This window comes from Syngnathus typhle, unplaced genomic scaffold, assembly GCF_033458585.1.
Source record: "Syngnathus typhle isolate RoL2023-S1 ecotype Sweden unplaced genomic scaffold, RoL_Styp_1.0 HiC_scaffold_206, whole genome shotgun sequence".
NCBI lineage: Eukaryota > Metazoa > Chordata > Actinopteri > Syngnathiformes > Syngnathidae > Syngnathus > Syngnathus typhle.
Window position 1 is genome coordinate 51,445 of NW_026872111.1, and position 23,556 is coordinate 75,000.

The window sequence follows — 23,556 nt, forward strand, 5'->3', positions numbered from 1 at the left end:
CCCCCCCCCCCCCCCCCCCCCCTGTAATTTGGCTTAGGAATGAAGGAACCTGTTCAAATTTTCCACACAACCTGAAAGGACCCCCAGAAAGACAGAAAAAAAACTGCTGGAGTCCAGCACTCACCGTTCTCAAAGTAAGAGGGGGGAACATATCCTCACGGGGCAGCTGTGAGGATTTGTTCCCCCCTTGTAATTTGGCCTAGGAATGAGGGAACCTGTTCAAATTTTCCACACAACCTGAAAGGACCCCCAGGAAGACAGAAAAAAAACTGCTGGAGTCCAGCACTCACGGTTCTCAAAATAAGGGGGGGAGGGGTGGACATATTCTCACGGGTCAGCTGTGAGGATTTGTAACCCCCTTGTAATTTGGCCTAGGAATGAGGGAACCTGTTCAAATTTGGCACACAACCTGAAAAGACTCCCAGGGAGACAGAAAAAGAAACAGCTGGAGTCCAGCACTCACCGTTCTCAAAATAAGGGGGGGGAACATATCCTCACGGGCAGCTGTGAGGATTTGTTCCCCCCTTGTAATTTGGCCTAGGAATGAGGGAACCTGTTCACATTTTCCACACAACCTGAAAGGACCCCCAGGAAGACAGAAAAAAAACTGCTGGAGTCCAGCACTCACGGTTCTCAAAATAAGGGGGGGGGGACATATTCTCACGGGGCAGCTGTGGGGATTTGTTCCCCCCATGTAATTTGGCCTAGGAATGAGGGGACCTGTTTAAATTTCCCACACAACTTGAACAGACCCCCAGGGAGACAGAAAAAAAACAGCTGGAGTCCAGCACTCACCGTTCTTAAAATAAAGGGGGGGGGGGGGGGTAAACATATCCTCATGGCTTGACATTTTTTATAGAGTTTTTGTTACAATTTATATCCCCCCTCCCCACCATCTGTCACTTTGCTTGGGACAAAAGGAGCCTTCAGAACTGAAATGTCTTCTCAATTATTCATTCAAATCAATTCACTGAAATCATTCTCGTTATGAAAGATTTGATGACAAAACGTGTGTGGCTTTTTCTTAAATGAACACGTTTGACATTGCTATAGTGTCAGCTTTTAATTATATTGCGCTGTCATGTTAAAGCAAATTAATAAATGCAACGATATTAATTTGCTTTGAAAATACCTGAGTAATAAAATAAAATGGATGGATGGATGAATGATGATCACAATTAAGTATAAAGTCTCCTTTGTAATACATACTCCTTGTAGCCTGTACCCAAAAAGAGGAGTTTCTTTGCATCGAGGTTTATGCAAAGAGCTCACGTAATTATATTGTTGCTTTTTGGTGAATTAATGAGTATTCCGTCTGTACGACTGGTCTTTGAATGCACCCCGCTTCAATGGCAAAACGCGGATGTATTTAAAGACATCAAATGAGAATAATCCTTTATAAAAATGAAAATTGACTGACGCAAACGTGAGTTCTTCATGTTTTTATTGAAAACAACGTAGTGCTGACGCCGTACGACATCGGTTTTTCGGTTTCCAAATAAGGTGTGCGCGCTCCCGCGGCAGGGGAAACAAAATCTCACGGGGGAACCAAATCAAGCGCACCTGTAAGACATATCGCAACAGGGTGGCGAAAAACAAAGACGTGCAACTTTTTCAAGCGACAAATGCACAACTATCTCCGAAGATTTAATAACAGTGAGTGACAGAAAGCGTCTTTTTCTGGGAAGTGACCATTGACCAATGTAAGTAAAATGTAAAAAAAAAAAGTTCCTACAATATAGAATTAAAAACACCCTAGGTAGTCTGAATAGTTAGTTGGCTAACATTGTCTTATTATACATGTGTAATTTGCACTGACCAAGAAAACTAAATTACTAAAGAAAGCATGCTTGATACATTTTGATGTCAAAATATTTTTCCCTTTGCATCATTTTTCCGTCCATGCATAGCAATTATAATGATCACGCATGTGTAATTTTAATTATTCAAGCAATGAATCCTGATTATATTTATATTTGTCCTTCAACTAGATGCCCAAACAACCAGCAGTAGACAATGATTTAATTGTTGCAGTTCTCTGCTCATCAAAAGAGGCCATACTTGAAAATGGTAACGTAGCCACTCCAAGCGCTACTGTGTGGACAGATCTGAGTGACCAGTTGGAAAAGAAGATGTCTGCAAAGGCTCTGTACACCTTTGTAAAAACAAACAGACGCAATATCTTGTCAGCTCTGGGATTCAGTCATGATGAAACTGATCCTGAAACTAGCAGTGAAGCAAGCTCGGAATAAGGACCTGAACAGTCCTTTCAGCTTCATATTCCTTTTGACAAGTGGATGGAATTTATTCCGGAAAAGGCTGAATACAGAGATAAGAACAGTTGAACCCGAAAAAGAGAATATACAATTTTGAAGCCTGGCACCTGGACCCACATCCTAAATGAACAAATCTGGAAAACAGTCAAAACTCCTTGCACATTTGTTTTTAAAAGAGCCAAGGTCTATCCATTGGTCTCAAATAATTATATCGAAATCAGAGGATACTGCAAGGAGTGTCATGGCCTTCTCAACATTAATTGTAGTGGGGAGCCAGAAATTAACAGTCCAATAATATTGAACTGTTTCATTAAGAACAGTGATGACTCCCTACACACTGGTAGCTCAAAGCGGTTTCTATCTGAACAGTTGCGTGTGCAGGTAGCCAAGGAACTTTGTGAGGGCAGGATGGAACCACATGTATGGCGAGCATCACAGGCAAATAAATCGATGGACTTCGGAGACCCTGAGCCAAGCCACCTGCCAAATTTGGCCACCGTCCGCAAGGCAAAGCAAGAGAAAAATGATTTGGCATTAGGTGACCAAAATCCAATTTTATCATTGCAGATGTTGAAATACAGTGCACCTCACAGTGACAGCATCAAAGACATTGGACTTGACAAGTTCTTCTGTCACTATTGGAGTCAAACACAAATGCATGTGTACAAGAGCTTAAAGAAATCCCACCCAATATTATGTGTTGATGCAACTGGCTCAATAGTTAAAAAACTGATGAGGCCGAATGGCATGTTTGGCCATATCTTCCTGTATCAGGGTGTTATGACAGGGCATACCAGCTCCAGTGTCCCAGTCATGCAGATGCTGTCAGAGAAGAAAGATGTTAATGCTATCACACAGTGGCTGAAGGAATGGATCCATGCAGGTGCATCTGTTCCTAAAAAAGCAGTGAGTGGCTTTTCTCTGGCCATTCTTGGAGCTCTAGTCAAAGCTTTTACCCCTCATCCTGATCTGAAGAGCTACATAAATGAGTGCTATAACATTTCACGTGGGAATCAACCTGGACATCTACCCCCATGTTTTGTCAGGGTAGATGTAGCACATTGCATTAAGATGATCTGCCGATGGGACTGCCTGAAAAACAAAAGACCTCGTTTTAAGGATTTCTTTGTTAGGTCAATAGCACAGCTTCTTAAGTCACAATGTTTGCAACATGCAAAAGAACTTCTTCGTGCTATCACCATTGTGGCACTGAGTGAGACGGAGGGTAATGACAATTCTGGAGCCCCTATCCCATCAGAAAGGTGCAAGAAATACTTGAGAGCGCAAATCGCAGAGGAATTTGTCCCCATTTCAGATGAGGAAGTTGAGGGACAAGAACCAAGTGATGGATTAAATCAGCACATCCAGACTAATGTCCGAGAGTGGGTGACAGAAATATGTGAGGAGAGCAGGTCACTTGCCATGGCTGATGGGGATAGAGACAACACCCACTTCCTCCCTGAGATTATTCCCCAAATAACAAGACTTGGAAGTTACTTGCCACTCTGGACAGCAATAATGGTCCCTCTCTTCAAAAGCGCCAGCATCACTGCAAGTTCCGCAGCTGTTGAAGCAGAGTTCAAAAACATAAAAAAAGGCCTTTTCAAGCATGAAAGCCTACCCATTCGTGTGGACCGCTTTGTTGCTCGTCATCTTTCCTTCATTGAGTGAAACATGCGGATTTGCTTTGCAAAACAAAAGAGTGATGTGTGTGATGCCACGACCGTCAGAGAGCCTGACAATGTCTGCAGTACTTCTCAAACTGAAGTAGTAAACAAAAGGGGAGAAAAATCTGCAGCCAGATGCATCTACTGACAGTGCAGTTGAAAACTGGAGAGGTTTAGCGGTCCCACCGAAAAAAAGAAAGATAACTTCATATCTCTCTCCTTGTCCTGAATGGCTGCATATTGACACACAAGTGGGCTGGAAAAAAGTCAAGGTACCATTGTTGAAAAACGGGAACCATCAACAGCCTGTTAAACTTTGCACATCAAAAGTGTTTGTGCTCAATACTTGTGCATTTGATTCTGTGTTGCAATGCTTATGCTGTTCTTTCTGTGAAAGTTTTTCATTTGAAAAGACTGTTCTGAACTATGAACGTGGGAACCAATTCCTCCACCTGGTGAAAACCATCACAACACAGAGTGTGAACCCATAGGTATACTCACAGAGGGCATAACTGCTGGGGGAAATATTCAAACCTGTCCTCCTGACCTCTGGTGCTCTCCAAATTGATGCGCAATGCCACATCTCCACTGTAATTGAGAGCGCAATGAGGAATATCCCAAGTGTTTATTTGATAAAACAATGCTCCTCACAGTACTGCAGTTTAAGCCAACAAGTAACAAGGCAAGTTTCACTTGTTTGTCCAAACGTTGCTGTCCTGCAGACCTGTGGCATGGCTTCTCTTCAGACTGCTGCTGAAGAGGGACTCAGCCTTCCTGACTCTCTCTGCCTCAGGCCAATTGGAAATCCTTCCCAGTGTCCGTCTTCATTCAAAACACAGGACAACAATACAGGCAAGGCTCTGTGTTCAGGTAATGTTACTCACAGCTACAATCTGGGAGAGTTTGTGTGGATTGACACTGACCTTGGTAGCAGTTGCAAGGAAGTTGCCTTGCTTGAATTTCCCTCCAGTCTGGAGCTAAAAGAGAAGACCTTTACTTTGAGAGCAGTCATTGGCTTTGAACCAGGACTGACACAGGATTCTCTCGGGCATTATGTGGCATACTGCAGGAGGACTTCATATGCCTGGGAGATCTATAATGACCTGGGAAGTGGAGTGAAAGCAGCATCAGTAAATACTAAGATCTTCCCACATGCTGTGTTCTACACAGTGCAGTGATTCATTGTTTGAATTGTTGGAAAAAAATGTTTTGGAGCAGACATAGACTCATCAGGGTATTTAGGTTGCGGTTAACCTTTTGCATGTCAGATGTAATTGAAAAAAAAAGATCACATAGGCTTATTGAAAACAAGGAAATTGATCAATGAGCACAATAAACATAATTACAGAAATATCCTCGTACTCAAATCCATTCCCCGCAGTGAAAGTTTTCTGTAAGATAAAAAAAGAAAAAAAAGGCTAAGAACATATTTACCTTGTATTCGTCCTGCATCAGGAGCATTCCAGGAGCTTGAAATTTGCGACAAAATACAGTGACGTGAGGCTGGGTGACGTCTTCGCTATAAATTAAATGTGTAATATCTGCAAAACCGTAGCAGCCGGCACAATCGGTACCATTTTTGCAGCACAAACCAGCACAAGCGAAACACCAACGAACGGCACTATTTTGGGTCGTTTGGAAGTAAACAAAGGGGCGGGGCTACCTGACGTCATCGCTATAAAATAAATGTGTAATATCTCCGAAACGGAAGCAGTGAGGTAAATTTTGGATTCTATGCGTCACTGTATGTCACCTTAAATGGCGACCTTGCAGCAGTGAGAAGACCCTAAGCTATTTTTGCGGTACAGAGAAGATCTAGTTTCAGCAATGTGTAGGTGCTTAGAATATGGAAGGGCCATTCGTCCGTGACCAGGAATACCTTTGTCCATGCACTTTTAAGGGCATCGGAAGTAACCAATAGAGTGAGACTCGGACCGCAGCTGTTGTCTTACGAGGTACAAATGATGGGGGAGAACAGATAGAAGGAGGTCAAGAACGCGAGGAGGAACGAGAGTGCGAGGAGCGCGCAGGAGCGCGAAAGGCGCAGGGGCGCAAGGGGCAAGAGCAAGAAGCGCGAGGGCCTTTTTGGGGCGAACATCTGTGCTGTCAAGAGCTGAAACATCTTTGCTCTTGGGGCCACTCAAACTTTTGGAGAGACATCACTTTGACATCGGTTGAATAAATCTTTTCCCAATCAGCCGTGTGTCACCGAAGTGCTTCCTTACCCGGACCAGCCATCGTCCACTGAGTGTTTTTTTGGAGACCAGCGAAACAACAAAGACCATTCACCACAGCAGCACAAACGAATTTTTTTGCTGCACAAACCTGCACAAACGAACGGTACCATTTTGGGTCCATTTGGAGACAGGTGGGGGGCTGGGTGACGTCATCGCTATAAAATAAATGTGTAATATCTCCGAAACGGAAGTAGCACAAACGAAAATTTTTGCTGCACAAACCAGCACTAACGAAGCACAAACGAACGGTACCATTTTGGGTTCATTTTGAGCAGATGGGGGGGCTGGGTGAACTCTGGATAACCTATAAAAGAATCGTTCATAACTAAAATACCATAGCAGCACAACCGAACATTTTTGCTGCACAAACCAGCACAAACGAAACAGACTATTTTGCTTAAATTTTGCGGGGGGTGGGGGGCCAGCTTCACGCAGGTGTTTGACGTTGCTGAGCTAAATAATAAAGTTAATACTGTACATGTATTAAGGTCTTGGAAGAATGGCATTAGTCGTAATATTTTAAACATTATAGGCAGGCAGTTAAGGGAAGCTTTATACGTGCGTTCTTTGTCGTGTAATATTGTCTTCGTTCATTTGTTGGCAGTTAAAGACGTGCTTCTTGCTTCTGCCACAATCCACTAAATTTAATCCCTAGAAGGGAAATTCACCTCATACGAGCAATGGAGGTCATTCTCTTACTAAAGCATGTTGATTATATCTATATAAGTAATTAACATTTAGGCTGTAGTCATGTTCTACATGTGGTGACTGTATACAACCGGGTGAGCTCAACTATAACTAGAAGGCAAAACCAAGTAAGCAAACCAAAAAATAAGCCCAAATGTTGACACTGTCAATGGAGAATTAGTTGGTTTATTTTCTATGTACATGATAAGTGTTATAAATATAATACACCATAAACACAAAAGGTGACGTCATTGTCAGACTTAAAAACAAAACTCAAGATTGTTCGCTTTATAATCTGAGTTTGTCGCGCTCGGACACCGGCACCGATTTCATAATCGCGGCATCCCGCAGCATTCATGGGGGAGGGCTCGTCAAACATTTAAGACATGCTGCACTTTTTCAGTTTCTTGGTCAAAAGTGAACCACATTGCTTTTTTTTTTTTACCTTGCAACTTCCCAAATGTCAATTGAAGCTGACCTTGATGAGACCCAAAGGAACGACTAATGCTGTCATCTGGTGGCACGCACGCACACTGCAGTTAGTGGTTGCATGAAAGCTCCTGATGAAAGTCCAGGACACTAGCCTCCCTTTTGGGCTCTTCTTCACGTTGGCCCTTGCGGTGCGTGTTGCGCCAATGTCATTGGCTGCTGTCGTTGATGACGATAAGCGCTGGTCCGGCGCCGTGCTGCACAACCTCCGTTTGGGCGTCGGCGGCGTCACGGTGATGGCCATTGAGGCGCGGCGCAGACTGCGTGCGTGTTGATGTTGTAGACACCGGGCATGAGGAAGCAGGCTTGCAGCTCCAGGTCACGCGTCTGCCGGGGACAAAGCGCCAGCCGGTAGCGGGTCTGGCCAACCCAGGTGAAGCTACACGCGCACTCGCTCCACTCAGAACTACACAAGATGGGGGGTGGGGGGAAGTCCTAGCGTGTGTTTTAGTGTACTTGCGTATGAATTTTTGCATGTCTGTGTGTCCATAAGTGAATGTGTTTGTATGTGTGAGTGAGCAGGCAAGGGCCAAACTTGAAAAAGCCACACACTCACCTGGTGGTTTTGTGCCTGAGGTCTACTGTGATATCTACATCAGTCCGGCAGCAGTTGGACAAAACCAAACAAACGGGAACCACACAAACACTGCACACAATAAACAATATTTACAAGTGCATTTGGCCACCTCGTTTGGATGTGCCCACGTGTGCGCGCCACCTGTCGTGTGCAAAGTCATGCGCGTATGTCTCCGAGTAGCGCAGGTTGCTCTTGATGAGTCGTGAGAGTTGCGTGGATGGCGGCACGGCGGGAGGTGGCGGATCCGACTTGAACTTGAGCAGAACCATCTCCTGAGTGTCCTGATAACGCGACAACACTTCGTGTGCGTGTGTGACATAGTAACAAGAACGCACAGACAGTCAGCTCAAGAGAAGCCGGATCGGGTCAAGCCACCCACACATGGTGATATGGTGATACGCTAAACACAAAACGAGGCATCCAAAGATGTGGTCACCTGCTTGGGAGCGAGGGAAGTGGCTTCTTCGCCCACCGCCTGCAGCGCCACGTGGAGTTGACCTTCCAGGATCAGCTGCTTGCTGTCCTCCACCACGTAAGCCTGCACACATGAAAATAGCACTTCAGATTCCAAGTACAAGCCTTCTGTAACACACTTTTCTGAACAAACACGCATGCAAACCTGACCTTCCAGATGACAATAATGTTGAGGTCCAGCCGGTCGCACTCGTTGACCACGCGGACCAAGTCCTCGCCCAGGCTTCTGCCCCCGGAGGGCGTCCTTGACCCCGAGGAGCAGGCGTCGGCACGGCAAGCCTTGGACGTCCGGCGGCAGCAGAAGAAGAAGTCGCCGCAGGGCGTGGCCGAACTTACAATCTGCACCCATATTGACAACGGTGATGACGTCAAGTGTCCCAACTCTATTCGATGGTACGGCCGTTATAATCGCACATTTTGTCAAATATCAGACAATTTGCCAGGATTGCGGACAGGGGCAGAATGAACCCCGCCACAGCCCTAAACCGAGTCGTGTGGGTCTATGTGCACAAAAGACGGCCGCTTGGCGTACCCGCTCGTCACTCAGATTGACATCGGCAAAGGTGAACATCTCGGCGCGGTCCAAGGAAGCTTCAAACACAAACACGAGGAACGATCAATGATTGAAGTGTGCGGTTGAGCATGTACGTGGCAACGACGCACCTCGGCGAGCTTTGCACGGTGCCGCTCTGAAACAAAGCTTGGCTCGCTCTTTGCTGCTTACTTTGCAGTCTGGAGGGGAAAAAAACCCCAAAAACAGTCAATACCGGATGAAACCTTCCAAATCGTTCAACATGGCCAGAAAAGAACAAATGTGCTTAAACGTTACCACGTGTTTAACCACCTTGTCGGTGTTCCAAAGCGAAGAAACGCGCCGCGAACTGTTAGCCGATCAGCGTTGCGTAACCTGCGGGCGCTGTCATTTTGTACCTTTATCCTTGGCCGGATTGATGCACTTGCTGAGGCTCCAGTGTTGACTGCCACTGGAAACTTGGACGATGTGGAACTCGCGCACGGCAGCGTCGCTCTGCGAGGCCAAAGGCAAATTATCAAGATGAGCGGTGGCATCATAGCGCGACCAGAGGCTGATGTCGGGGTGCTTGCCGTGTTGATGTTTTCAACATCGACGAAGACCAGCGTGCTGCCGCCATCCTGGTCCTGTCCTCGCTGAGGAGGTATGGCGCTGGCGTGGGCCGACGCTTGAACGCTGAGAGAGCGACTGGCGCAAATAAACACCGAGTGACGAACCACCCGGTGGCTGAGGAGGAAGAGTGAGCTCATCATCGTCATCACATTGACACTTTTGCAACAGTGCCATTTACTCGCTTGTGTTGGTCATTGCGGGGGTCTGATCACCTGAATTTCACAGACTTGGGCTGAGCAAAGACCCACGCTCATGTTAAAATCTTACTAGGTAAAAATCAGTTGACAACATAACATCCACCACAGTGAACGAGTTAAGAAGAGAACAGTACCAAGTATAGAGTTATGGGGAACACCAGGGTCTTTCAATCTGCAATGTGAATTGAATACTTGGGAGTGCGGTCAGGGAGAGAGGATTGAACGTAGAGACAGAAAGTGACCCGATGAATGTCGATCATCAGGCAATGTCCCGAGTATGTGCGACATCTACCTGATCTTGCTTCGTTTGTCTGGGCTTTCATAGTAAAAGAGGAAGTTGATCTCATGGACTCCTTCCTGGTCAGGTCCTCGCAGCCAGAGCGGGAGCTGCACGGAATGTCCTGGCTCCAGCGTGCCGCCGACAGGGACGTCCACCACGTCAGACGTGGGCCCAAAGTCGTCGGCAGACACCAGCGTCTCACAGGCCGCGCCGGACCCGGGTGCCGCCGCCAGGGTTTTGTAGGCCGAGAAGTTCTCGGCAGAGGCGGGGCTAAGCGGCGTCAGCGGCGTGCCGGCCGACGGATTCCCGAATGTGAAGAATTCGGGGTGAGTGGACGCCACGCGTAGGCCGCATAGGGACACGCCGCTCACGTTGCAGAACTCCACGTACGCCTTGCGGATCTCGCCGCACAGCAGCGCTGTCGGGAACTGCAGGAAGAACACCTAACGCACACAAAAGGGAGGACACATCCCCATGGCGGACGAGCTGTTTGGTTTGTTTATTCACGCAAACAAATTACCTCCATGAGGGGCATCGGTGGCGTAACGATGGGCTCCAAGCGCCGGTCGGGTCCGTAGCGCACAAACATCTTGTCCTCTTTGGTGTGATTGAGTCGCGGGCCTCTGATCTTCAGGTCCTGCTTGCCGCTGACGATTATTGTCTCGGCCTTCAGCAGCCCTGTGAGAGGAGCGGCGTGTGGGATCTCACGTGACTGACGGACAGCAAAGGTTTGGTCAGGCGCCTTCTTGTTACCGTCATCGTCGTCCGGCGTCTCCGCCGGGGATGCAGCAGCCAGGTCATAGACCACGCCCGTGATACTCAGGCAGCCCGTCCGGTGCGGCAGCAGCCTGAGTCGAGCCTGCGTTTACGAGTCGCAAAGGCTGTTATACACCAGACGCTAACAAAGATGAGCATCTTCAAGACAGCCACAGATCGTTATAACTCACCATTTTGGTTTCCTCGGGGGCCAAGTGGAAGTCCAGGATGGTCTCGGTAGTGAGCACATCATCTGTCTGCCTTGACTGGAAAGGGAAAGCGGGACAGAGTTCATCAAACGCAGAGACAACAAACACGCATACAAGCGAGCAAATGGATAAGCATTTTGTCCTGGGAAGAGGCATCGCCGGAGGACGCTGACCTCTTGCTCCAACGTGTCTTGGTTGCTGACGAGTTCTTCTCCGGCGTCCTCCGTGGCGGCAGCAGCGTGGGTGTCGCGCGTAAACCTCCAGACCAGCGAGAGGCGGGATAGCGCCAGCGGAACTTTCAGAGGGTTCCTGAACACCACCTCCACCACCACCACCGGCTCTGCAAAGCACCACGCCGGAAGCGGGTCAACAAGCGGCAAGTATTTGCCGGGTGGCCGCATGTCAGCTGTGCAGTAATGAAAGCGTTGGGGTCAGAACCTTGGTTTCCCTACGCCTTTGTTAAAATAAAAGCATGCCAATACCAAGTGCGAAATGAAGGTAGCCTGTTGTACCTTCCACAACGACCAGCGGGTGGCGCAGATTGTCCGTCTGGCTGTTGAGGTAGCACTGGCTGGGCTGAAAGTTGGCGGGGACCACCCCTCGATTGGCAGCAGCCACCAGCTGCTCCTCCAGCTTGCACCACATGGCTGCCTGCTCGGCGTCATACTCCTGGTCCAGTGACACATGCGTGGCAGCCTGCTTCTCACCTGCGAACGCCAGGTCATGCCCATGCCACAACCTGAGTACTACCGGGAGCGGGCGCCTTCTTACCCTCGGCTAGACGGCGCTCGTGCCCAAAGTAGACCCTGGTGGCAGCGCCATGGATGCATGGCAGCGGCAGCTGAGGCAGACGCACGCCACTCCGGCTGATCACCGTCTGCAAGACACGCCGGACGTCACGTCACGGCACATGATTTCGTTCGTCAACATTTTTTCTTAACATGTCAAATAGTGGAAGAACAAAAAAAATTAAAAAGAGGAAGAACATACATTCAAGCAAAGATGGAAAAATCAAGCAGAAATGGCATTAAAAGTTTTGGGACTGTTTGGACAGATGGTTAAAAGGCTGCGATGTCTAACTCCCATAAGCAGAAGGCAGTAGCAAATAAGTTTCAAGGATAGCGGTCTGAGCGCTGTCACCTTGTAAACGTAGAGGTACTCCCTGAGGAACGCGCCCTGCTGCGCGGCTGTCTGCCGGCTGTCGTTGGTCAGGATCTGCTTGAAGGCCTGCGCGGCCTTCTCGGGCCGGCCCAGCGTGAACGACTGGCGCCCGACGGTGAAGTTGATGTGGTCCTCGGCCAGGGACCACGACCTGCCCTTGTACACCTGCATTGCCTGGCAGTAGCACCGCAGTGCGTGCCTCTTCTGCACCACCAAGTCAAAGTCAACGGCGCCGTCCCAAGATGGCGGCGGGCCAAAGGGAGTGATGGTGGCCGGGTGGCTTACCTGGCCCGCTTTGCTGAAGCGGTGACCCGCCAGAATCATGTGGAAGGCAAACTTGCGCAGCATGCGAGTGCGCATGTTTATGAAGCAGTGGGCTGCCTGCTCCAACATCAGAGCGCTACGCAGGTCTGAGTCCTAGACAGCAAAGGTGGCGAGACAACGTGAATTAAAAGAGGGGCGGGGGGGACACGCCATTTTCAAGCTTTGGCAAGGTTCCTCACCTCACTGGTCATTTTGATGAGCAGCGCAGCCGCTTCAGAGTATTTTGCTTGACTCTTGAGGATCTCGGCGCTGAGGAGAGCGCAGCGCTCGGCCAGCACCACGTTCCTGTCAGAGAGTTAGTGCTGCTCATAAAGCAAATGCATTTTGCCTTTCATCTTGGCAACATGCGTTAGCTTTGAAATGTATGAATTTCCCAATTATTGTAAAAACCCAAACCCCTGCTCCAGACGCCCACCTTTGACATGGCACAGGAGAAGCGAGTCACAACATTGTTGCTTGGTCTGAAATTTTGGAGAATCCCAAGACCTTATGTTTCAAAATAAAAGATGAAAACGTGAAAATGTTGAATTTGGCAAGTTTGGGAATGTCCCCAATGTGATTTGAATGTGTTGAATGATGTGAATTTGAAACTGGAACAACAATGTGAAATGTTGAATCTGCCATTAAGAATGAATGGGGCAAAATTCGCCATAAATTTGTGAATTATGGGAAAACGGAAAATTTTTGGAACGAAAGAAATGTGAGCAGTGTTGCCATGAATATTTGGAATAAGTGAAAAGTGGAATGGAGTGAATCGGTTGAAGTATGTGGAAGTAGCTAAGCGCCGAAAAAGTGGGCAGAATAAGTAGAATAATAACTAGAATTTGCAATTCCTGAAGAAATTGCGTGTGAAGGTGAAGAAGTTGAATAAATAATGAAGGAATGCTGCAGAATGATGTTGAAACGAGTTGAATCGGTTGAAAAATGTAGAAATGAGAAGGGAAAAAGGAAATATTGGAGAATTGGGTGTGAATTTCAAAATAAAAGATGTGAAGTTTTTGGTAAGTTGTGGAATAGGTAGAAAAATGATGAACAGTTGAAAGTTGGAATGGGTTGAATCGGTTGAAAAATGTAGAAATGAGAAGGGAAAAAGAAATTGGGTGTGAATTTCAAAATAAAAGATGTGAAGTTTTTGGTAAGTGGGAAGTTGTGGAATAGGTAGAAAAATGATGAACAGTTGAAAGTTGGAATGGGTTGAATCGGTTGAAAAATGTAGAAATGAGAAGGGAAAAAGGAATTGGGTGTGAATTTCAAAATAAAAGATGTGAAGTTTTTGGTAAGTGGGAAGTTGTGGAATAGGTAGAAAGATGATGAACAGTTGAAAGTTGGAATGGGTTGAATCGGTTGAAAAATGTAGAAATGAGAAGGGAAAAAGGAATTGGGTGTGAATTTCAAAATAAAAGATGTGAAGTTTTTGGGAAACCACTTACCTCTGTCTTCAAGTTTGATGTAACGAGGGCAGCTTGGTGTCACCTTGACAGAGGCCAGACAGGCAGCCAGGTAGTCTTTGACGTGCTTGTCAGAGCCCTGCGTCAGCCGCAGAGAAAGCTGGTTGCTGTGCTTAAAGGAGTTGGTCTCCATCACGCTCAGCTGGCCGGGGCCATCCAGTGACGGCGAGTCGCATGAGAACAGCAGCTGGAACCTGCACACCATCAAAAAAATCAAATGAATTAAATTTATTTTTTTTAAAAAACAAGCGGCTCCCATAGCGAAAACATCTTGATGTCGAGGGGGGGTAGGTGGGGGGGCAGCGGAGTACCTGAGATGGCTGCAATTCTGCTCTGACTGACATTGACGAAGAAGCTGCACCAGCATCTCAGGGAATGACGCAAATTCAATCAATAACTCCTGCTGGACTTTCAAACTAAACAGAAAAATAAAAGAGCACTTGAAAAAAAAAGCACATTGATGCAGGAAATGGAATTGTGGCTACTTCTTAGGCAAACCTTTGGAAATCTTCCTCAGAGATTGTGAGGCTGAAGAAAAAATGCGGATCCTCGTCATTGGTCAATCTTACCAAAAGATCCTGATGAGCAGAAGAGAGACAATGGATTTCAGGTCGCTTCACTTAAATCTCCCATTAAAGGGTTTCCACCAGCATTCATACCACAGAGTGGGTAAAGAAAAGACATATATGAGCGTAACTCAATAGGCTTCTAGAAAAGGCTGCCACAAAGAAAACCAACAAGAGCCAAAGTTACAAGTCAGCAATCCAAAGCAACTAAGACAACTAGAATTTTGCAATTTCTGGAGAAATTGCGTGTGAAGGCGAAATGTATGAATAACTTCTTCGGGGAATGCTGCCGAACGATGTGGAAACGTGTTGAATTACTTGAGAAATGTAGAATATTTGGAGAATTTGTGGTGAATTTCAAAATAAAAGATGTGAAGTTTTTGGTAAGTGGGAAGTTGTGGAATAGGTAGAAAAATGATGAACAGTTGAAAGTTGGAATGGGTTGAATCGGTTGAAAAATGTAGAAATGAGAAGGGAAAAAGGAATTGGGTGTGAATTTCAAAATAAAAGATGTGAAGTTTTTGGGAAGTGGGAAGTTGTGGAATAGGTAGAAAAATGACGAACAGTTGAAAGTTGGAATGGATTGAATCGGTTGAAAAATGTAGAAATGAGAAGGGAAAAAGGAATTGGGTGTGAATTTCAAAATAAAAGATGTGAAGTTTTTGGGAAGTTGTGGAATAGGTAGAAAAATGATGAACAGTTGAAAGTTGGAATGGGTTGAATCGGTTGAAAAATGTAGAAATTAGAGTAGAAAAACGAAATTTTAGAGAATTTTTGTTGAATTTCAAAATAAAAGATGTGAAGTTTATGGTAAGTGGGAAGTTGTGGAATAGGTAGGCAAAAGATAAACAGTTGAAAGTTGGAACGAGTTGAATTGGTGGAAAAATGTAGAAGTTAGAAGTGAAAAACGAAATTTTATGAAATTTTGCAAAATCTTGTGCAAATTCTAAAAGTGAAAACGTGAAATGTTTGAATTTGGCAAGTTTGGGAATGTCCCCAATGTGATCTGAATGTGTTGAATTATGTGAATTTCAAACTGGAACAACGTAAATGTGAAATGTAGAATCTGCCATTAAGAATGAATGGGGAAAAATTTGCCATAAATTTGTGAATTTTGTGAAAACGGAAAATTTTTGGAACGAAAAAAATGTAAGCACCCATGCCATGAATATTTGGAATAAGTGAAAAGTGGAACGGAGTGAATCGGTTGAAGTATGTGGAACTAGATAAGCGCCAAAGAAAGCTAACGGAAAGCTAGCGCAAAATGTTGTAGAATAACAATAGTGTGAAGGTCTTCACCTTCACACTAACTAGAATTTGCAATTCCTGAAGGAATTGCGTGTGAAGGTGAAGAAGTTGAATAAATATTTAAGGAATGTTGCAGAATGATGTTGAAACGAGTTGAATCGGTTGAAAAATGTAGAAATGAGAAGGGAAAAAGGAACTATATTATAACTTTTTTTATAAGAAGGTACAATACTGTAAATATGTTTTTAGAACTCTTATTATTACAACAACTTTTTTTGTGGTCACACTGCACTGGTCGCACTGCAATTGTGTGGACACTTCCTGCCTTCTGCTGGCGTGTGGGCAACTTTCGTGCCATAATTCCTCAATTTAGAAGGTTTATTTTGAATTTGTGATTTGGGGGGGTCTAATCCGCGATGTACTGAAGCTGCGATGATTGAACCACGACGTAGCGAGGGATTACTGTATTGGCCTGAACTGTTACATCGTCCATCTCGATGCACCATTAAGTGTAGAAATATCACTTCAACAATTGTCAACCGGTGGTCCGCAGGCCTCTAGTGGCCTCAGGTGGTATTGCAGGTGGACTGCGAAATCGGAAATGGAAAATAATTGTAACATTTAAAAAAATAGAATGGATTTATGATTTAGACTTGGATTTATTTTCCAGCTAATTTTGTGAATCATTTACCCATCCAAATTATGTAAAATGTAGCTGAAATTACCAAAGTCGACATAGAGATACAAATAAATAGCCAGTATAAGTCTAGCCTCCGTTGCAAAATAAAATAATATCCCGTCAAAGCAGTGGTCCCCGAGTTGCTTCTTGGTTATAATGGTGGTCTCTTAAACAAAACCAGTTGAAATCCACTGCGTTAGAAAACTGCCGCGTTGATGCCGTTCGTTGGCCCGTTTACAAAAGTGTAGTACACTCACCCGCACGGTGACCCAGTGTCCACTATTTGATGTTGTTCACACTTTCCTCACAGACGCTGTTCCTGCAAGATAATGCCATCGGTCAGATCCGCCGGCAGGACCTGAGCCCGCTGGCACACCTGCGCTACCTCTACCTGCAGGTATGCACACACGCCCGTTATGCAAACGAGATGCGGAGGATAGACGGCGCCCCCTTGCGCTCATCTCGCAGAACAACAGTATCTCTGCGGTGGAGCCGGGCTCATTCCAGTCGCAGGCGCAGCTGCTGGAGCTGGCGCTTGATGGGAACAGGATCCGGTCCGTGACAGCTGACACCTTCCGGGGACTGCGCCACCTGCGCATCCTCTACCTGGCCGCCAACCACATTGCGCGACTGCTGGACTTCACATTTCGTGGCCTGCAGGTGACGTGGCAAAATCCGCCCATTGAAATGCACTTGGAGGGTGGGGGGAGTGGGTGTTACTTTAACCACCCAAAATGAAAATAAAAAACTCGTGTTGTTTTGCGGCACGGCGCCCTCAGCGGCTGCAGGAGCTGCACCTGCAGCACAACGGCGTGGAGGCGGTGGGTGACCAGGCGCTGGCCGGTCTGGCCTCGCTGGCGCTGCTGGACCTGAGCGGGAATCGCCTGCACACCATGGCGGCCGCTGCACTGCGGCCGCTGCTCAGCCTACAGGTGCTGCGCGTCACCGGTGAGCCGCCGCAATACCGCCAGCAAAGAGCAAAGAAGACGCATGTCGCCTGACCAACCAATGTTTTTTTGCATGCCTGCAGAGAACCCATGGCGCTGCGACTGCGCCCTGCACTGGCTTCGGAGCTGGATGGATGACGAGGGCCGGCGGCTGCTTAGCTCGTCTGAGCGCCGGCGCCTGCGCTGCCGTGAGCCGCCACGACTCTCGCGCCTGGGCTTGTTGGAGGTGCCGCCCAACAGCCTGGTTTGCATCCCGCCCCTGGTGCAGCTGGAGCCCCGACGTATGGCCGTGCGCCTGGGCGACAGTCTGCGCGTCTCCTGCCACGCCTCCGGATACCCGCGCCCGCAGGTCAGCCCGCCACATGGCGCAAAAAGGAACCTAAGCTTTTAATAACAACACCTTTTTAATGGTTGGGGGGGTGTCGTTTTCCAAACAAATGTAGCACCCCTGTAAACCACTCTGTGTAGAACCTACCAGAGAATGGTGGGTGCTTGGGTCCGGTTTGCCCTCAGGTGGATACCACAAAGGTTCACCTAATTAAGTGAGGTCTGTGAAAACTACCAACCAAACAAACACTAGTTAAAATGAGACCCAGAGCAACTATAACGTATTGGCGAAATTAGAACGAGCCATATTTTAATACACAAAACGAAAGTAAATCCACATAGAACAATGGCAAAAGACAAACTTCTTTTCACACGCGCACACGGATACACACACGCTCAGAATTTTAGTGTAGTAGGCCCACTCACACACACACACACACACACACACACACGCACACTCAGTACTCACGACGTATGAAATGTCCTTTTCAGTCCGCACCACCCCGTTGGAGGCCTGTTTCCCCGCCTTGCTCACTACTCAGCAAAGCTAAAATTCCTTGTCGGTTTTTTGCAGCGTGAGTACGTGGCAATAAACGGTCTTGGTTGTCCGTAGCTTGTGTGCGTGGCAAGATATGGTCTCTGTCGTCGGGTAGCTTGAGTGCGTGGCAAGATATGGTCTCTGTCGTCGGGTAGCTTGAGTGCGTGGCAACGAGATGGCAACGTAGCTCAGACGTTAACCGCGGTTACTACGGCCTTGCTAATTTCCTGTTCCATGCTCGCTCCTCTTGCAACACAAAAAACTTTCCCGACTCGGCAAAAACTACGAGAGTCTGTACGTATCTTAAAACATACCCCTGTATTCTTAGCAAATTATTTACCAACAACACTGTCCATTCCTTCGCAAGGATCCCGCATACATCCGTTCAGCTCCGTCTTTTTTAACTCTTTTTTTTTTTCTTTTCACATCTCCTTCCCGGGGGAAAAAAAAACCTCTCCCCTACAACAGCCAATCACATTTGACTATGTTATGCCAATTTGTTTAATTGACCAATGAAATGGTATGAACACAAACACAACCTAACTTGCTTAAACAGACAGTTTACTTTTAAGTTTGGGTGACCTATATTTAAGTAAAAAATAGGATTTATATACTATCATAATAATGAATATTATGACAATTACTGTAACAGAAATAGTTAAATAAACTATTAGTCTGGTAATCTACTATTTCACCGGGCTACACTCTCCCCCTTCTAAAAGGTTTTGATGTCCTCATCAAAAAAGGACTTACAGATATAATATAGTCTGCAAGTTTAAAGGGAAAAGGCCGAATTTGAACAAGTGAAACAACGCCATGGGGTGGCACCAGAGGGTTTGACATGAGCTTCTTCTGGAGTTGCTGTAAAGCCCACTTCCCACCAACACTCCGTGGCTTAAAACAGTAACTGGATGGTCACAAGGTTCTCCAAGTTCATCATAACTCAGCCTGACCACTGGACGAGTGACTCTCTTAGAACGTTCCACTTTCTGAATTTCCACTTCAGTTCTCTGACTTGAGTTCAGCTCTGTTTCCCCCTCTAAATCGTTGACTTCTGGGTCAGCATTGGGAGGCAGGCTTAGACTCTCACTGACAATTGACTGTGCATTAGCCTCATCTTGAGCTTGTCTCGGCATGTCGTAGACTGGTAGAGCTTGGCTTATTGGCAACCTGGGATGTGTCTGTAACTTGTCCCAGGCAATCTTCCAGTAATTTGTCCACTGTTCCTCCTCGCAATCAGACTCAGAGGACATTCCTTCCTCGTGGTCGGGTGACTGTGGCTGTTCTTTTGTCTTTTGTTGGGATCTGGTTACCCGTCTTTGTTGTGGCTGCTCATCACCCTCGTCCACAGGGAGTCTCACGAGGCAACCGATGGGTAACAGATGATTACGATGGATGGTCTTCTCCACTCCCATGCCTCTCTCAGGCTTAATCTTGTAGACTGGTAGGTTCGACAGTTTTTCCACCACCACATACGGTGAGGGTCTCCATTTACATCTCAGTTTTTGGTTGCCTTGAACTCCAAAATTTCTCATCAGCACTCGGTCACCTTTGTCCAGAACTTGTTCTTTGACATGCTTGTCATGTGCTCTCTTGTTTCTTTGGGGTTTTTTGTCCGATGTCTCTGTAGCTAGTGTGTAGGCTCTTTGGAGGTCCCTCTTGAGATTGGCTACATACTGGTGATAGGACTTGCCTTTTGGACTGGTATCGGCCACGTCAAAACAAACATCAACTAGTACACGAGCTTCTCGGCCAAACATCAACAGATAGGGTGAGTAACCAGTGGCGTCATTCTGTGAACAATGGTAGGCGTGAACCAGTTGACTGATCTTTTGACTCCACTTTTGCTTCTGCTTGGTATCAAGAGTGCCTAGCATTGACAAAAGCGTACGGTTGCATCTTTCTGGTTGAGGATCCCCCTGAGGATGGTAAGGAGATGTTCTGGATTTTCGAATGCCTAACATCCTCAGGAGATCTTGGATCAACTTGCTTTCAAAATCCCGCCCTTGGTCGGAATGTATGCGGGCAGGGAGACCATAATGTACAAAGAACCGTTCACACAGAATCTTGGCTACAGTCATGGCTTTCTGGTCTTTGGCTGGAAAGGCTTGAGCGTAGCGGGTAAAATGGTCAGTCACTACCAGGATGTTATCATAACCTTGAGAGTCTGGTTCAAGTGACAGGAAATCGATACACACGAGGTCTAAAGGCCCTTGGCTGGTTATCTGATTCAAAGGAGCAGCTTTTTGGGGCAGGGCTTTGCGGGTAATGCAATGGCCACAGTTTTTTACATACTGCTACACTTCAGTACCCATCTTGGGCCAGTAAAATCGATCTCTGATAAGGTCAAGTGTCTTGTCTATGCCTAGGTGACCAGACTCATCGTGTAGGGATTTCAGAACCATGGTGACATACTCTTTGGGTAGAACTAGCTGGTGCACTGGGGACCCATTTCTTTGCACATTTCTGTAGAGCAGGTTTTCTCTTATTATAAGCTTGCTTGCTTCTTTATTCAACAGTGTGGAAATCGGGTTTTCTAGAGTGGCGAATGGTGTACCACCACTCAGTGACTGTTTGACTGGGGCAATATTAGGGTCATGGTCTTGGGCTTGGATGAGATCTTTATGACTGAACTGTGTTAATGAACCAAGATCCAGCCGAACTGGGTAGACGAAGGACTCGGGAATGGCGCCTGGGGACACTCCGAGCGATTCTGCGACGGTTGTGGACTCTTTATGGGTAATTTGTTTGCAGAGAGCTTTGACACACTCCAGAGACACACTTTGCCATTCTTGTTTGGTATCGGACACGGGGTTTCGCGAGAGTGAATCAGCATCTATATTGTTCCTTCCTGGTCTACACCCTGTTCCAAATTATTATGCAAATCGTATTTAAGTGTCATAAAGATTAATTTTTTGTTTTTCAATTAAACTCATGGACGGTATTCCGTGTGAGGGCTCTTTGGATAACTGAGATCAATTTCAGACACCGGTGATGATTACCGGCCAGTTGAGCCCAAATTAAGGAGAAACTACTTAAGAATGGCGTTCCACATTATTAAGCAGATGATTTGAAGTTCGCTTTGAGCAGTGGCGGACGCCAACCCACGACCGGTGGGAGAGCTCGGAGGGCGGATGGGCTTTCAAGGAAACCCCGCCGGCCGGTCCCACTCGCACTTAGAATTTTTTTTTTTTTTTGGCTTCCATAATGTACCGGGCGCGGATGCGAAACCCACGCCGGGCAGGAGAGCTCGAAAGGCGGATAAGCATTCAAGGAAGCACCGCCGGCCGGTCCGCGGGCCAAATAGATCCCCCGGCGCGGTCTCTTTTTTAAGCCGGGCAGGAACGCGGCTAAGTGTGGAGCTTCAGGGCCGTTCCGCCTAACATTTTACGCCCGATTGGGCTTCCAGGGAGGCGGGTAAGCATTTTTAACCAATTATGGAGCTTTTTTCGGACTTCCGTCTGGAGCTTCAGGGCCGTTCCGCCTAACATTTTACGCCCGATTAGGCTTCCAGGGAGGCGGGTAAGCATTTTTAACCAATTTTGGAGCTTTTTTCGGACTTCCGTCTGGAGCTTCAGGGCCGTTCCGCCTAACATTTTACGTCCGATTGGGCTTCCAGGGAGGCGGGTAAGCATTTTTAACCAATTTTGGAGCTTTTTTCGGACTTCCGTCTGGAGCTTCAGGGCCGTTCCGCCTAACATTTTACGCCCGATTGGGCTTCCAGGGAGGCGGGTAAGCATTTTTAACCAATTATGGAGCTTTTTTCGGACTTCCGTCTGGAGCTTCAGGGCCGTTCCGCCTAACATTTTACGCCCGATTAGGCTTCCAGGGAGGCGGGTAAGCATTTTTAACGTAATGTACCTGGCGCTGACGCAAACCCACGCCGGGCAGGAGAGCTCAGATGGCGGCTAAGATTTCAAGGAAGACCCCCCCTGCGCAGACCTCCACTGGGCCGGGATGACTTTTCAGCTGCGGCGGGGAGTTGCCTCCCTCCGGTGGACACGACGAGTAAATACACCAGCAATCGCACTTAGATTTTTTTTCCTTTTTTTTAAGCTTCCATAATATTCCGGGCGCGGACGCCAACCCACGACCGGTGGGAGAGCTCGGAGGGCGGATGGGCTTTCAAGGAAGCTCCGCCGGCCGGTCCCACTCGCACTTAGAATTTTTTTTTTTTTTTTGCTTCCATAATGTACCGGGCGCGGACGCGAAACCCACGCCGGGCATGGCAGCTCGAAAGGCGGTTAAGCATTCAAGGAAGCGCCGCCGGCCGGTCCGCGGGCCAAATAGGGTCCAGTAAAGTACCGGTCGCGGCCACTAACTCAAGCCCGGCATGGCAGCTCGAAAGGCGGTTAAGCATTCAAGGAAGCGCCGCCGGCCGGTCCGCGCTTGGGGCCGGTGGCGGTCGCCTTGTGGCGGTCGGGGGATGGCGGTCGGGGCTGGCGCTTGGGGCCGGTGGCAGTCGCCTTGTGGCGGTCGGGGGATGGCGGTCGGGGCTGGCGCTTGGGGCCGGTGGCGGTCGCCTTGTGGCGGTCGGGGGATGGCAGTCGGGGCTGGCGCTTGGGGCCGGTGGCGGTCGCCTTGTGGCGGTCGGGGGATGGCGGTCGGGGCTGGCGCTTGGGGCCGGTGGCGGTCGTCTTGTGGCGGTCGCCTTGTGGCGGTCGGGGGGTGGCGGTCGGGGCTGGCGCTTGGGGCCGGTGGCGGTCGCCTTGTGGCGGTCGCCTTGTGGCGGTCGGGGGATGGCGGTCGGGGCTGGCGCTTGGGGCCGGTGGCGGTCGCCTTGTGGCGGTCGCCTTGTGGCGGTCGCCTTGTGGCGGTCGGGGGGTGGCGGTCGGGGCTGGCGCTTGGGGCCGGTGGCGGTCGCCTTGTGGCGGTCGCCTTGTGGCGGTCGCCTTGTGGCGGTCGGGGGGTGGCGGTCGGGGCTGGCGCTTGGGGCTGGCGCTTGGGGCTGGCGCTTGGGGCTGGTGCTTGGGGCTGGCGTCCGCCTATAGTGGTTAAATTCGGGAGGAAGATTGATTTTCGTCCCAAGCCCGCCGCTGGAGAAAATTTTAGGTACCAGGGGTGGATTTTTTTTGTCCACTCAGGAGGGGGACGTGCTTTGGTGTCCGGGGGAAAGTGCTCTTTTCTCGGCCAGGAGAAAGATTAGACTCCCAGCCCGCCGCTGGAGAAAATTTTAGGTACCAGGGGTGGATTTTTTTTGTCCACTCAGGAGGGGGACGTGCTTTGGTGTCCGGGGGAAAGTGCTCTTTTCTCGGCCAGGAGAAAGATTAGACTCCCAGCCCGCCGCTGGAGAAAATTTTAGGTACCAGGGGTGGATTTTTTTTG

The 23,556-nt window shown here is 48.0% G+C and overlaps 3 protein-coding genes across 11 annotated transcripts in view; 1 reads left to right on the forward strand and 2 right to left on the reverse strand.

Annotated features, from left to right (window-relative positions):
• Positions 1-1,427: 1,427 nt before the first annotated feature.
• Positions 1,428-14,067, reverse strand: LOC133148930 (trafficking protein particle complex subunit 8-like). 7 transcript variants are annotated; one of them, XM_061271748.1, is made up of 23 exons: positions 13,909-14,066; positions 12,658-12,763; positions 12,440-12,571; positions 12,134-12,358; positions 11,765-11,870; positions 11,506-11,700; positions 11,167-11,333; positions 10,976-11,050; positions 10,782-10,887; positions 10,549-10,706; positions 10,041-10,471; positions 9,512-9,665; positions 9,338-9,434; positions 9,071-9,139; positions 8,940-8,998; positions 8,558-8,746; positions 8,370-8,471; positions 8,075-8,214; positions 7,913-8,002; positions 4,867-4,920; positions 4,637-4,765; positions 4,445-4,531; positions 1,428-3,840 (listed from the first exon to the last, which is right to left on the reverse strand). In XM_061271748.1, the coding sequence occupies exons 2-23, from the start codon at positions 12,667-12,669 to the stop codon at positions 3,690-3,692; spliced, it is 2,928 nt and encodes a 975-aa protein (XP_061127732.1). In that variant the 5' UTR covers positions 12,670-12,763; positions 13,909-14,066; the 3' UTR covers positions 1,428-3,689. The 7 variants fall into 7 exon arrangements, 6 of the variants coding, with proteins under 6 accessions (XP_061127732.1, XP_061127737.1, XP_061127735.1 ...); XR_009712952.1 differs by lacking the exons at positions 1,428-3,840; positions 4,445-4,531 and adding an exon at positions 5,378-5,412 and having other exon boundaries at positions 4,670-4,765; positions 4,867-5,046; positions 10,549-10,887; positions 13,909-14,067; XM_061271751.1 differs by lacking the exons at positions 1,428-3,840; positions 4,445-4,531; positions 4,637-4,765; positions 4,867-4,920 and adding an exon at positions 7,036-7,762 and having other exon boundaries at positions 13,909-14,065.
• Positions 14,068-14,440: 373 nt separating this feature from the next.
• On the reverse strand, positions 14,441-22,875 carry LOC133148933 (uncharacterized). 3 transcript variants are annotated; one of them, XM_061271756.1, is made up of 3 exons: positions 18,163-21,677; positions 17,842-17,924; positions 17,611-17,750 (listed from the first exon to the last, which is right to left on the reverse strand). In XM_061271756.1, the coding sequence occupies exon 1, from the start codon at positions 20,310-20,312 to the stop codon at positions 18,981-18,983; it is 1,332 nt and encodes a 443-aa protein (XP_061127740.1). In that variant the 5' UTR covers positions 20,313-21,677; the 3' UTR covers positions 17,611-17,750; positions 17,842-17,924; positions 18,163-18,980. The 3 variants fall into 3 exon arrangements, with proteins under 3 accessions (XP_061127741.1, XP_061127740.1, XP_061127739.1); XM_061271757.1 differs by lacking the exons at positions 17,611-17,750; positions 17,842-17,924 and adding an exon at positions 14,441-14,504 and having other exon boundaries at positions 18,163-22,875; XM_061271755.1 differs by having other exon boundaries at positions 17,707-17,924.
• LOC133148935 (leucine-rich repeat-containing protein 24-like) overlaps positions 16,706-23,556 on the forward strand; it is a 29,983-nt gene continuing 23,132 nt past the window's right edge. The window contains exons 1-4 of the mRNA XM_061271758.1: positions 16,706-16,816; positions 16,888-17,079; positions 17,199-17,367; positions 17,450-17,715. Of these exons, the coding sequence (XP_061127742.1) occupies positions 16,706-16,816; positions 16,888-17,079; positions 17,199-17,367; positions 17,450-17,715 (738 nt within the window). The remainder of the gene's footprint in view (positions 16,817-16,887; positions 17,080-17,198; positions 17,368-17,449; positions 17,716-23,556) is intronic.